Source organism: Calidris pugnax, unplaced genomic scaffold (genome assembly GCF_001431845.1).
Source record: "Calidris pugnax isolate Ruff unplaced genomic scaffold, ASM143184v1 scaffold24, whole genome shotgun sequence".
In the NCBI taxonomy this organism is placed as follows: domain Eukaryota; kingdom Metazoa; phylum Chordata; class Aves; order Charadriiformes; family Scolopacidae; genus Calidris; species Calidris pugnax.
Genome location: NW_015090922.1, coordinates 5487084 through 5502469, shown reverse-complemented (window position 1 = coordinate 5502469; position 15386 = coordinate 5487084). Strand labels below are relative to the sequence as shown.

At 35.8% G+C, this 15386-nt stretch overlaps 1 protein-coding gene across 1 annotated transcript in view; it reads right to left on the bottom strand.

Moving 5' to 3' along the window:
- Positions 1-15386, bottom strand: part of USH2A (Usher syndrome 2A (autosomal recessive, mild)) — a 393292-nt gene that overhangs the window by 304599 nt on the left and 73307 nt on the right. Inside the window, exons 13-15 of the mRNA XM_014950535.1 lie at positions 11377-11560; positions 6126-6289; positions 1972-2130 (exon numbers count right to left, since the gene is read on the bottom strand). Of these exons, the coding sequence (XP_014806021.1) occupies positions 1972-2130; positions 6126-6289; positions 11377-11560 (507 nt within the window). The remainder of the gene's footprint in view (positions 1-1971; positions 2131-6125; positions 6290-11376; positions 11561-15386) is intronic.

The window sequence follows — 15386 nt, the reverse complement described above, 5'->3', positions numbered from 1 at the left end:
GAACAGGCAGATGACCCAAATGCTGACATTGCGTACCAGAAAAGTCACCAGCACTATCTCAACATTACGAGTTCATTCCATGTTGACAAACACCTGATCACCAGATGGTAACTTCATTTCAATATGAATATAGACTAGAAAAAATTGGATAAAGACAAAAGATAGAACATTCTACATTCCTCAGGTGAACAATTCCACCACTTATTCAGCTACATTTATAAATAATTAGAAACAATGTGATTCAGAGTTAGTATTTTAAGTAACTTTAGGGGTTGGTGGTTTGGTTTTTTTCACATTTTAGAGAAAGTATTTCATTTTATCCTCATTGGTATCTCCTAAGCCTCTGGTTTCCCAGAAAACATTGTTTTAATTGGGCATTCTGCAATACTATCAGTCAGATCACCAGGCTGATTTAGAAGATTATTCTTAATGTTCCTTGGGAAGTTCAGTGTTTCTATAAGACTCTCATTTAGTCATAAGATAATGTTCATCCAGTTGCACTCTCAGGGTATTTCATAAGCATTACAAATTCTACACTATACTGAGAAAAAAGTAATGTTATCAAAAGTTCTGACAGCATTAACAACGTATTCTTGATATTCAAAGACTAGCAGATTATTTCACATCATTGACTAGGGGGATTGCCGGGAAACGTCAAAACTGTCTGTTGAACCAAATCTATGTTTTTACAAAATAATGTTCTGTTAAAGAGAAAATAGCTGTATAGCAAGGTGTTAGCATAACGCATTCAGAATTTTTCACTCTCTACAAAGTACTGCAAGTACAGTCATAAAATAACATCCTCAACAATGCACTCAGTTTCAAGTACAAATTACAAATTTACAACAACGAAGTATAATAGCTTTTATTTTCAAATGAATTCATATTTTTATTAAAGTTAGGCTTTTAAACCAAATTAAGGAATTGGGATATTTTCTATTAGCTCTCTAAACTCTTTTGCAGTGTTTCTTTCAATCGCTAAATGCATGGGGTCACATACCTTTCCTCATGGTATGTACTGCAGTGTCCAAATTCATAGCATAAGCCACAGAGTAATCAACTGTAACACAGCAGCATGCACCAGCATATAAAATTGCTAGGTTCATGCCAAAAGGTCTGTGCTTCCACCAAATAATAGTTTTTTTTTTTTTTTCCCCTCCAGGGTACATGGCAATAATTAGAAAGACTCAACTTCTGCAAAATATTAATCTTGCATCGGTATAAAAATGCAACAAACTAAAGAAGTTGCTAGAACAGAAATGAAACCTTATTGGCATTAACCCACACCTGTGTTCTCTAAAAAAAAACACTTGTGTGTCATACATACATAAAAGCAGAACCCAAATCCATCTCCTTTTCTCTGATAAGGAGATCAATAGTAGCACAAAATGGCTTTTCCAGCTAGGACAGTGTTGAATCCTTGAGGAATGCCTTCTGAGGATCCCTTTGCAAGCCTCAACACGAGAGAAGTGGTGCTGCTAAAGGCAAATCAGGAGCTACACTGATAGCTTAACAGAAGGTGCTAAAAGTTAGAGACCACAAAAAGCTTTCCTAATCTGTTAACAGTTTAAAAACAGGAGGATGAAAAAAGCAAGTTTAAGCACATTATGGTCTCTTCCATTCACCCTAATTCTTTCTCTGGAACATTGCCTCTTTTAGATTTTGGAGCCTGTGTATATTTGCAGAGACCACTTTTGGTGAGTCAAAGTTTTTCAGATTAAAAAGTAAAAAAATAGCTGCCGTTTTTGGTGACTCAGTTTGCCAGATTTTAGACTGGAGTATTCATTTCTTGCAAACAAAATTAATAACACAGAACAGTAACTCAGTAAAGGAGAATAGAATAATATATTCAAACTCACAGCAAACAATAATGACAGAAACGAGAAATAATTAAGAAAAATGGCACATATCTATAGATATGTACACACACAAACACAAAATCTTTTATGTCATTTTCCTATAAATACTTACGATAAGGATAGTAGTCTTCGGTTGCATAAATTTCAGTTTCATCCCTATAGAGCTGGTAAGTAAGCCTGTGAGAATTGGGAGAGTCAGGGGCGCTCCACGAAAGACTAATAACAGAGGAATTGAGAACTTCTCCTGTAGGAGGAGGTTGCTGAAACGGAGCTAAAACATACACAAAAACAGAGGATGTGAAAATGAAGGTAATCAATAATTACACATATTTAAATAAAAATGCAAAGAAACAGCTGAGTTTTCTTCAAAGAAAAACCATCAAGTAAATATACAGTTACTCAGACAAAACATTATCAGATTAAACTGATCCATCCAAACACTCTCCAACAAAGCTTTTTAACAAAGTACATGAAACAAATTTTTACATTTAAACAAGTGACAAATAAACTCAATTCCACTTTCCCCCCAAAGCAAGTACACCACAGTTTTCCAAACATGTTTTGCTTTTTTTTTCTTTTTTAAAATTTATTTAAAGACCTCTATAAACAGGAACATGTTTATCTGGTCACATTATTGAAGTCTATAGTTCAATTATATTTTTTTTCCAGAGGATTCATTCCATTTTAGCAGAGGGCAGATATAACTTTCTCTATTAGAATAAAAATGGAAAGTCCAACTAACTTCAATCTTTACTGAAGTGTTACAATAAGCCTAATGAATGAAATGACAAAAAAACTCCATAAAGTGGCAAATTTTGAAGGTTATTTAGGCAATTCACTTCCATTTACTTTCAAGGAAATTTCAATCAGTGAGAATGAGGCGTCTAACATTTTAAGAAATCAGCTTGAGTTTCTTATTTACCAAAATACTCCTGTGCTGTCACCACCATTAACTCTGGAAAATGTGCTACTAAATTGCACGAGTATCAATAAAGAGAAAAACAAACCTGAAGTTCACAAGCCAAAAGCCTCACATTTTCAGAAAAAGCAAAGTGCCTCCTATGTTTCTTTTGTAATCCAACTGTATGATCACGGTCCTAAGATAATGGCTATTACACAGAAATTAAGCTTTATATGCATAGATATACACATATATACACACACATATGTACATAAATGTATTTGTGTTTATTAAAGTCAGAGAATGAGTCCATATCCTGCTATGAGATCTCCAGCCAGCCTGCTATGCTAAGGAAAGCACTACTCCCTGACCCTCACTATACCAGGCATTAGAACAGAACAAGATTGGATTGTTTTGGCAGCTAGTAATTGCTATAGCTTGACTCAAAGGCAGACTGTGCCACTTCCCTACCCTCTTTAGTAAGGAAAGGAAAAACAGGGGAGCATCGGTCTAGAGGAAAACATTTTGCTCCAGGAATGAGAATAGCTTAGGGCAGCACAAAAACCAAGATAGGGAGCAAGCTACCAGGAGCTGGATCCACAAGCACCCAATAAGCTTTTCTCACTTACATTAAACATTGTAGGAAAATATCAACATTAAAAACATGTGGCTTTTCATTGATTTTTTCTCCTGTTTATAAACTACCCTCATCTTCACTACGTGAATATTTGCTTAATATACACAGTTCATCAAAAGATAATTATCAAAATCTGTTCAGCCAAGCTAACAGGAGACAAGAATCAAAGAGTGAAGCTACAGACAAAAAACCAGACGAGGACCTCAAGTCACACAAGTGATAAATGTAGAGATTTATACCAACATCAGTAGGCAGCGTTACATCTGAGTTTTTAACACAAATCTGAAAGGTGAGTTGAAGCTCTTTATTTAGAGTAAGATAATGAAAAGCCCTGCTCCTATTGCAGTCTCCCAGCCAAGAAATAGCAGAAAATATTTCTAGAGTTCATTAGATTGAAGAGAATGCAATCATCATCTCCCATTAGAAAGCCAATCTGGAGCTTTTGAGTTCAGCGCAGGAAGCGAACGTACGCTGAAGTGTCTAAAGGAGTAAAGTTTGAGAATCAAAGGAAATAGGTGCTCCTAAATCTCTTTGGCACCTTTAAAAGTTTATCTCTACGTAATACATGCTTACAAGACTGGAGAAATCATACAAATTTACCAGCATTACCTTCATTCTCCATTCTCAGTCTCACACTATTGCATATTGCTCCCACGTAGTTGCTGTTTACATTTTAGATGTGTAAGCAAAGTACTGTATTTCAGATTCTTTATGGAGCATCTAAGATATTGTTGGGCAGAAAAATGTAAAGTAGGTCTTTCCCTTAAATAATGTCAGTTGGACAGTGACAGCAACTTATGTTTGCTTCCCTTGGCAAAGACTTATAACCAGAAACAGTATGTGTCAACAAAATAATGTGTTGCAATGAAAATAACAACAAATATCAAGGTAGGCAAAGCTCCATTTCTGTGCAACAAGTTAAAATATTTTGGTATGAATAACCAAAAGACTGCAATTGCTATATCATTTATGTCCAGAAGAGGACTCCGCATGTCATTTAGAATACTCCCTGATGTACTTTTTCTAACTAAAATCTATTATGTTATTTATCTATGTCATATTATTATTAATCAATTTTATAGTTGAATTGCCATTGACCTTTATCCGATGTATATCCCAGCATAAATAAGTAGGTTAGTTTATGTTTGTAAAGCACTTTGAAGATGAATAGCATCATAGAAGTGCCATGTATTATTACTGTTATACATTTGGTTGAAACATCCTACATTTTTTCAAGAAAACACAAGCCAATCAACTATCTGCACAATGAATAGATATTATGCCTTCTACATATAAACAATTCCAGACTTTGAGGAGGGAAAAAACAAAGTCATCTTTGAAAAAAAAAAAAAAACAAAAAACAAAAACAGTCTCTTCGTTCTATCCCATTTACAGCACTTTGCATTCTGCAATGGATATTATTTGAAATTTAAACTGATTTACAATGAATTATAAACTGGAATTAAAGTGAGAGCTGTCTGTCCTTGTAAACAAACTCTTTGTGCATGTACACCTCTGCTTGCAAATCTATAGCGTGCACAGACCACAATGATGAATATCATATAAATACCTATGCTGAATATGCATATATATTCCATACATATGGTATATATATGGAAATAAGTTGTTGAAGGAGCATCCAGAAACATAATCCCCAGATCACTTGGGAATGTATATGTCGTTGCATTAAACATGGCTACCTGAGCTAGCTCTCACAGTAGGACCACTGTGGCCATTATTGATTAGGCCTGCTGACAGAAATGACCAACTGGTGTCACTGGTTACATGACTTCCAAGTCTGGGCTGGTAACTGTGTAAGGCAGTAAGGTGCGTTGCAAAAATGTAATACAACCATTTCAGAATTAGGTGAGGTCCTACCCACAGTTTGGCATTATGTGGTACAATGTCCTCAAAAGCCCATTGCTGAACATTGAAGGTAACTTAAAAATTTAATTTTCTTATTATTTATAATATTTTTCCTCTACCTCTTTAAAATCCCTGCCAGCTTAGTGACTATGAACTGGTAAGCAAATCTGAACATTAAATTTTGAGTACTTATGACACAAACAAAGGCTGAACTTGTGCCATCTCTTCATATCCAGACTCATTGCAAGTGCAGATTTTCCTTTGTAACGTGTTTCACGACACCCACAGTCTGACCATCAACCTCGCATTAGCCCCACCTCACACATGAAAATTTATGATGCTTGATTAGACCACATCACGTGTTTTCCCAAACTGACTGAAAAAAATAGCCCCAGGAGGACAAAGGCAAAGCTACATTGCACTGAGGAGAGGATTTTGACTTAATCACTGGGAGCTGGTCTTCAACAGACCTCTTGCTCTTCAGAACTTCTGAGGACAGGTCTCCTGCCTCCTGTTAATGACAAGAAGGGGGGCTAAGCTGTAAATTGTACAAATCCTATTGCATTTGTGTGACTAAAAGATGAATTCTGCATTGGTCACTACAAAGAACACAGTGGGAAGTGCAAGGGCCTTGCTTGTCCCCTGGGTTAGACTGCAAACATAAGCCATGTGTCTGTCTAGAAAACACTCCTAAGACACAGCGAAAAATCACCAAAACTTCAGGGACCAGAAATATGAGCAGAGAAAAATAGTAAAATCCAGCTTTAGTACTGCTGACCTAACTTAATAGTCACTAAATCATTAAAAAAAACCCCAAAAATTAATTCGAAAGACATGCTTTTAAGACCTAACATCCACTTACTTTTACTGCAGCCAAATAGGTTGTGGACATCCAAATTACTAGCATCGGGAACACAGTTGTCACATTTCAAGCCAGTTACAAATTGTTTACAAACACACTGTCCAGTAACAAGATGACAAGTCCCACTAATGGCTCCTGCAGGATGACAATTACAGTGCTGACATCTACAAACAAAAACAAATCAAGGAAGTGATCAAAACACATTAACACTCCAGTTAAGCACAGTAGGGTTTTGTTTAAAGCATTCTTGGGTAACATAATTTTAAAAAAATCATAAACAGTTCAGTAGCCTGAGACACAGTAGAAAATCTATTACCCTGATAAAAAAAAGTAACTTACAAAAAGGTGTCTATTATAAAAATAAACATTAACATCTCAATGCCAGAATAATATTCTAATTTAGAAAAAAATTGCTTAGAATTAAAGAGCTTTTATATATATTTATCCATACACAAACTGGAAAATAATGTTTAGTAATAACCACATTATGCACTCAGTCCTGCTACACTTACTCACACAACCTTTCTTGCAGAGCTGTAGACTTCAGAAATACATGCATAACCAGTTTCACATGTTTCTACACAAAATATACAACCTTCTAACTTAGAGGAAGCTAGACATTTGTTGAAAAAGAAATCAATTAGTAATTTCTTGTCCACAAAGGCAACTTGAAGTTGAAAAACTAACATGCTGTGAATAAAGGATAATGAATGTAGACGAAAACTGGAAGGAAAATCCTTCAGATTAAAACAGTGAAAGGAAACAAAATAGTAGAAATATGAATATTATAACAGAAAGCACATCTTCTTTGCAGCCTGATGGGCAAAACCGAAAAGAACTAAAAAGAATATTTAATTAAATGTGTAAATTAAATTATTTTTAGTTAAAAAGAACAAAAAATTTTAAAGCATTTGTATCACACAAATGCCACATTTCAATTCCGTAAATATCTGGCATCAGTAGAGTACGTCCAGGATTAATTTATGCTTTGGCTTTTGCATGTTAAATCTCTCGTGATCAACTTGTTTTTCACTATTTCCCCACTGACATTCATTTATAGCAGGGATACCGTGTCAGATTATGCAAATATTCACAGACTCAGAACATCTCAGAAATGAAGCAAATCAGTTTTTTTCCTTACTGCAAACACTGTTATGCTACCCATTGCAATACAGACTGCCGTTATTCATCCTAACAAAGTCAACAATGGCAAACAAAACTTTGCACTTTAGATTCTAATTTCCACTATATTTTTATTACTGCATGCTAAAAGTGTTTTGAAAAAAAACACGGAGTGGGAGAAATGTGGAACTGTACACTGCAGCTAAGACATACTGGGAAATCTACACTTCACTCCCCCTTGCCCTGAGCTGGAGAAGTCTGATTCTCAGGCATAAGCAACACCAGCCTTGAGGGAATCTTAAATTATTCCAGATGCCAAGTCCCAAGATGATGAAGCAGCAAAAGACCTTGAAGTCCAAAGGAGAGATAGTCATGCCATGTCCCATTTCCTCTGTTAAACCCCAAGACTAGACAAGAGTTGTTGATCTATATTTGGCTGATTTTTCCTTGGCCAGTTTCACCAGACCCAGGGAAACAGGTGCTGGTGCCTCTACATGAGTTATTTTGCCATTTTCCCAGTCATCACCATCACCTTGATCTATCTGTTTCTATCTATATGAAGGCAGAAATAAAAGTGAGTTCAGTTATGTTTTAGGTATCGGCTTTTTAAGGCAAAGGAGAGAGGAGGGGAAGGTGGAAACTGTTTTCACATTAGGACACTGAAATTCAGGTCAATAATCAGTGAAATAGACATTAAATGTGACAGATTTTTAAACAAGTTTAAGCAAACTCTTCACATACATTTTCTGTCCATCACAGGGCTCTCTGTATTAGAGTTCCTTTACAGCAGCTCATGCTGTGTGATCTCCTGGGTCAATTCAACACCCTTAAAAAGGCTGATAAAAGCTAAAGCTGCAAAATAAGCTGCAAATTTGTTTTATGGACTAATATCCTTTTGGGAATAAATAAAATGCATTCTCTCTTGGAAGCCACTATACTGTAGTTTGCTCTCTTTTATAGTCAAGAGAAAAGGGCAATTTCTTCAAACTGTATTGCCTTCTCATCTGTAGACAGTGCATCCAAATTTCCCTTCAAATAGAGGTTTTGTTTAGACCATTTAAATGTCATGACTGAAAAAATCAGTCTACTTAGAGGAAAAAAAAAAAGACATTATCTGCTCAGTAAGATAGTACTTTATTATTTAATAATTTCTTTATATGTACATATTTAGTACATATTTTGTTGGGGGAAGGGGGGTGTTAACAAAACTGTCTCAATAGATAGAGACAAGCTTCTCTTACTGCTCCTGTATATTACTGCACCCCTTATGAATAAGAGTCCCCTGAGTATTCCAGTTTTCATTATCATTCACAGGAGACACTCAAACCCACATACACGTACAGTGACAGCACTCAGCGCCCGGCAGGGTGGGGCTGCAGCTTTCTGCTTGTTGCATGTTCTTCTAGGAAAAGTGTGGGCTCCCTACCTCTACCTACACTCAATTAGGCTCCAGATCCTGCCAACAGCAGCGTACACGTCATCATATTCTGTTCCAGAGGATTACACATTTTATTTGTGTCATCACATGCTTAATTTTCTTAGCGTTCCGCAGTAGAACTGGCCTTGTTGCTATGCATAGTTCATGCTTTTCAGTCAGCATTAAGGATTCAGTCAATTAAGGATTTTTTTGAAAAAATAACTAATATTTTGAAACTTTTAATCATGCAAGAAATATTTTCAGCATTCCTGTTGAATGCTACTTCTTCAAGATACATCTGAGTTTTATTAAAACAGAATTATATATAATCAAAGAAAACAGACTTAAAACACGGAAAGAGAAATGTCAGGCCAAGATGAATTGCAATATCGATTTTGTGAGGATAAATGGTTTTTGTAATATTAATATAGAGAAACCTTTATTACATTGACTCTCTAGGTGCAGTTAGAGCCTCTCCAGCAATCTGTTTAAAATCTTCATTTTTCATCCTTATGGGAAAACCTCACTTGCTAAATGGATTTCATAAACAGTAATCTGTCAAGACATATATATATAGATAAACAATTTGTGATGTTCATTGACCAGTTCATTATAGTAAACAATACAGAGGTAAAGCATTTCAAATGTGCACCAAAGCCCACAATGATTATAGATCCGTTCAGACCGCTGCAAACACGCAGTGTTTCTAATTCTCTAATTGCCGAGGAAATATTCCTGCTTCATAAACTGAAATGCATTAAAAAAACAAGAGTTCCTGTTTTATCTCAAAACATTACAAAACAAATCAGCTAACACATATGTTCCTCAGAGTGGGAGAGTTTTAAAGCCTCACAGTCTCTGTGTCATAACTTTTGCTTCTTTTCTGCTATTGTGACAAGACAGATACATCTTTGCTACTACAGATAGCTCAGAGCCTTTTCATTCTGAAACCACAGAGTCTTTAAAAGATACTTGGAGTAAAGATGGTTTAAATGACTTTGCAACTTTATAGAGAAAGAAAAAGCATATTGCTCTTTTTAAGAAGATATTAACAGTTAAAGAAATGGATTAAAATAGATTAACAAATAAAGACTTGGATTATTGTTTTCAGTGGATAAATGTTTCTGCCTGAGGAACAGAGAGGTACACTGCCCAAGTCAATGATAACCAAAAAGGAGGCCAGGCATATGCAACACAAGTTAATCATGTTAATGTACTACCAGAGCAGTCTTCAATACTGTCATGAGGATTAAGTAGTATTAAGGCATTAAAGCCAACTCCAACTCAAATTCCAGAACTGTAAAAACTTTCTATCTTTACAACAAGACCTGGATCTGGCTAGTTCTAGATATTTCCACATATTGAATTTCAGACAGCTCAAAATGCAGGTAATTGAAGGCCAATATCTAGTTCAGGAAAGCTATTGCTTAACACAGACGCAAACCTCTCCATCACCTGCTGAAACTGAGAGGGAAGGGGAAATCTATTCCAACTTAAAAAAAAAGATAATTAATAATAAGGAAAATATATTTAAAAGGGAACTCTAATATTACACAGATTTTATTCCTCGCCATTAGAAGTGACAGGAAGTGAAAATAGGAAGTCCTTATTCCTACAAATTACTTTATGGCCATTAGCAGATGCCTCTATGACCCACAACAGTAAAAAATAATTTTAAAAATCTACTAATGAGTGACAGTAACATAAAAGTTACAGTGAAAAATCTGCAGAATAATGTCAAATATATGCAAGACTGCACTGATAATCACTGCTAAAAGCATTCTACCCCACACTAGCTGGGGAAAATGAGCACAGGGAGGGGAATGTTGTATAGATTTTGCTTCCGCCTGTGGTTTGGGGTTTTTTTTAAAAGACAAAAATACTAAATATAAGAAAACAGTTTAACATCATCAGTCTGCATGAAAATATGATAGCATTAGAGCTGTGCAATCTTTCTGGACAATATTTAAAAGGAAATTGAGATTGTGGGTATTAAGCAAGAAAGATGATCCTGGAAAAGAAAGAGCAATAATTCGAATAACAATGTGCTACCTATAGATACATTTTTCCCCTTACATTCCAGGGAATATAACCATATAATTTCAGTGTACCTACAGGCCCCAGGCTACATTAGATAAACAATTTACCCTGTGGCACATAACTAAATGCTGAAAAAGAATACATTGCTTCAGAAAACAGATTTTTAAGAGGAAAGGTGCTGTGAGTATTTCTACTACTGCACTAAAAGAAATCTGGAAAGACAGGGATATCTGTAATTTTTTACATTTTTTTTTCCATTAAAATATCTTCCTGAGATCTTCAAAAGCATTCACTGGGTATAAGAATGGCACATTACCTCTATTATAATAGTCAATTATTAACACCTCAGAAACCAACCCGTCTTAGTGAAGTGGCAGAGGAAATGTAGAGAAACAATTGTCAAATAGCTGTAAGATTAGACAGCATTAGCATTATACAGCTTTCATGTTGTTTCTACTTAAATCTGTGGCAAAACTGATATTTCCTTCAGCTCATGGGATCACAGGGGGTTGTATAACACACTGCATGTTGTACAGAGCACACACATGAACTGAAAGAAGGATTAATTTAACTAGAGCACATTTTTTCATTGTCACTAAACTTTTGAATGAGCTACTAAGAGAAAAATACAGCAAGGAGGTTGTAAGTGACCTGCAAAAAGGAAACACTCACCTCCCTGTGACAGAGTCAAATCCAAAATAAAGTTCTTTGCAACGTTCACATGTCTGTCCTGCTACAGAAGCATCCTGACAAATACATTGGCCGGTCACTTTGTCACAGGTCTGATTCACTGAACCGGCTGCGTGGCACAGGCACGGCAGGCAGCCACTGACACTGGATGGAGAAAAATAAAAACCTGGAAGAGAAAGGGATTTTGTGAATAGGCAATATGAAAAAAAAGTGAACACAGTAAATTATTATTAACTTGTGTATAATTGAGGATGAAACAACAGAACCAAAGCCTAGATAACAAACACATCAACTCAAATAAAGCAATGCAATTTTCCTGCAGAGCTGAGCTTCTAAATTTTCTCATTGACACTTCATAAAGCTATTATTCATCCTCCACTTGCCAAACCTGATTTTTTTATTCTCTCGCTTCCGACTTTATTTTAAACAGAGCAAATGTAAAGTAGGGGGAGTACATTAACTGTGGGGAAAGACCCAAGTACATGAGAGGTACTAATGAATGCACTACAAGCAGGGGAAACAAAAAATGCAAGGACAGACATTGCCCATTGTAGTCTGGGATCTCATCTCTGGCAATGGCCAGCTGCAAAGTACAAGAAATGCATATATTTTCTTAAAAAAGTCTCTCAATCTTTCTCAACCAGGCTTAATCCTTGAAACATGATGATGTTTCTTAAGAAAAATGACATTTGATGAGATAGGTCTATGTAAAATTTATATTTCACTCCTCCTCAATGTAGAGCTTGTATCCTGCATAAATATTTTTCCAGAAACTAGTAAATTGATGAAAAAAGTTACTTATCTGCTACTAAAAAGCTTTCAGTCTGAATTCTATTATTTCCAATTATGAACTGGAGCATTCACTTCACCCCACCGTATATTTGGTGTGCTTCTGCTATAGTATCTTTCATCCTATTGCCCTCATGAGCAATCTTTATCTATGTAAGTCTCTAATACATTACTGATGAATGCAGTTTACATAGAGTTTATACACCTCTAATCTGGCCACTGAAGAACTTACCCATAATTCACAGCCTCGCCTGAAATTCCAAACAAAAGAGCTTTTACATACAGTTCTTTAACGATGCTGTACCACTTGCATAATCTATTTTGCAATGTATGGACTTCTGCCATTCCTACTAATTTCTTTTCTATGCATCTGATCAGAAGATGATTCAATTAATGGCAAAGCAGTAAGAAATATATTTACATAATTTTCAAAAATTATTTTCTATTTTTACCTGATTATTAATGAATGTTTAACTAGGTTTTTCACATAAATTTCTTTCTTTTTTTTTTTTTGAGCGCTATGATTGATTAAAAAAATAGCAATGTACGAGAGTTCTGCAGATGATGATGGTAACACAGTATTAACTGGCACTAGTTAACTGCAAGTACCCGTCTTTGAACACCAGTCCTAAGATAGGGCCATTGATAGGAATTTCTACCTGTGTCAGCCGGCTACTATTAATTATTATTGCACAGCTTCAAGCTGTTGCACAGTTTCAAGCATTACTCAGATAAGCAGTATTTGCATAGGCTTCTCAGACACTTTCCCTCTCTTCAGATATAAAGTTCAATCCGTTTCTTGCTAGTCATGTTCTCAGTTATCGACTCTTTTTCACTGTCCAATAACTTCCTCATGTCCTGCTTTATTATAAAGAGCCCAAAATTGTATTGTAACATGTCATATCACCCAAGGCCTTATTATTTATTTTGTCTTACAAGAGATGGCTTTATATATACACCCCTAGGGTGGTATTCTCTGTCTTTGCAGCAGTGTTGCACTGTGAGCTCATATCCAAATAGCAGAGGAACTAAACAAATTGAAAACATTAGAATTTTACTGCTCAAATCTTTGTTCAAGTTTAGCCTCTGGTCCTCAGTGAGATAAATCTCAAGTGGACAGTGAAGTGATATCAGTCTCCAGTTAACATACATTCGCATCATAAAAAACCATGCTGTTGGCACTTTATTCCAGAGAGGCCCCGAACTGAGCCACCACAGAGACTGAATAGCTTGAAGTTATTAGTGAGGCAGCATGTATTATCTCACACTGCAGTTGTCTGCACAGTACAGTGCCCATCCTGTGCATAAATAGAGGAGACCATTTCCCAGCAATGTCACTCCTGAGCACAATGAACCACTCCACTCAAAGAACGTAATGGGAAGATAGGAAACAAGTTTCAGCCTGGACTCCTGCAGAAGGTCAAAGCACTTCTGCAGGACCCAGTTTATAGTTGCAGTAAATGATAAGCACTCAGGCTAAAACAGATCCCTGTCCATCTGAAATCTTGCATTAAGCTAATGTCTAAGAAAAGCCTACAGCAGGCAAATAAGCACAATTCCAGGAAATGAATCCATTTTAGCTGAGCAGGACTGATCACTACAGCATGTATTGTTTTTGTCATAGCAGTGAAATTCGTAATTACAATGAAACTATACCTTAATGCTAAACATCCTGGTGCTCCTAATGTTATACTACCTAAACCACTGTCGAGCTGTGAAGGATTTGGTGTGATTTTTTTTTATAATAACCTTTTAGAAATCCTCTAAAAGTTTAACCAAGTTTCTGGATACTACCACAATTATCTGTTTTATTTTTTTTTTTTTGAGAAGTAGCAAGTAAAAATTTTTTTAAAGTAAAAGTGAGAGATAGGGAAACGGGAGAAAGTCCTTCCCCCAATTAATTTATAAATAAATTAACATGATTAAATGTAGACAAAGAGAAAAGAAACACTGGATTACAAATTCATACCATTTGTCATAACCATTATTATTATTTACTTCCACCACCTAGATTTGGCAGGAAAGAGTAAGAAACAACTTAATGCAAGCTTAATTTACAGTAAGGTTAGAAGGGCTCATAAAAGTTGCTTTATGAAGGATCCACTGTTGTATAATAGAGCCAATTTCCAATTTTAAGACAGCCACTGCAAATCTCTACAAGATCTATGTATATAACTAGTATTATGCTTGTTCTTTTTCAGATTTTTTTCCAATTCAGCCATAACTGATCACATTTGTCAATCAAACATACTTTTCAAAAGGAAGAATGAAAGTCATAGCAAAGTATTCAGCTTCCTTTTTAATCATACTCTTATGATTTCTTCCCCTTACAAGCTCATGGAAAACGAACATGCGAACAATTCCTTAGCACCCTTACATGCATACCAACTGTGATGGTAATGCTCATTTCTTAACCCCAATCTGTGCCTCAAAATGTGCTAACAACACTGATAATGTTGTCACAACGTACTTCATATTTTTCTGGCTAAGAAGAGAGATACTACGTACACAAAAAACTGAGTATTGGTGCCTGGCCCCACATCCTACATGCTGGTGTACATCTTTTCTGTACTACTCTATGAAAAACTGTGGTCACTGAGTAAAGAACTTACAAAATGCCCTTTTTTTTTTTGGCAAGGAACTCTCTTTTGCAACATACTAAAAAAGAATATTTTATATAAAGTGAGCTATGTTAAATGTCTAAATGAGCTCACACTGGGATCAACGCTAAAATGTCAGTGAAAGGACCATAGTACGCTGTGCTACACTAAGAGCAACACAATGCTTTTACAGCCATCAGGTTTTACACTTTCACTTGCAGAAGAGAGCTCAGTGTTCAACATGTATATGCTTATACTTATCACTTAGAAAATGTAAAAGTAATTCTTACAGCAAGATGTAACGTATTTTTTATTTTTTTTAACAGGAACTATTGTAGAAGTATTCCTTTGAGTGCCATGCAAGCTTTCCTACAAACCAGTCTGTTCATACTATCAATTAAACCTTTTTAAACCATTTAGTTCTGCATAAACCCTGGCCTTTCTTTTTCAAGGACAAGGGCGGTCACTGACTCGGGAAGCCTTGACATCACTCCTCTGCCGATCTCTGATTAAGTGGCTGCTATAAAGGGTTAGCAGGTCAAACAGCACTGGAGGAGGAACTAAGAAACACACAGCGCTGCCTTATTTATTAGTATATGTATC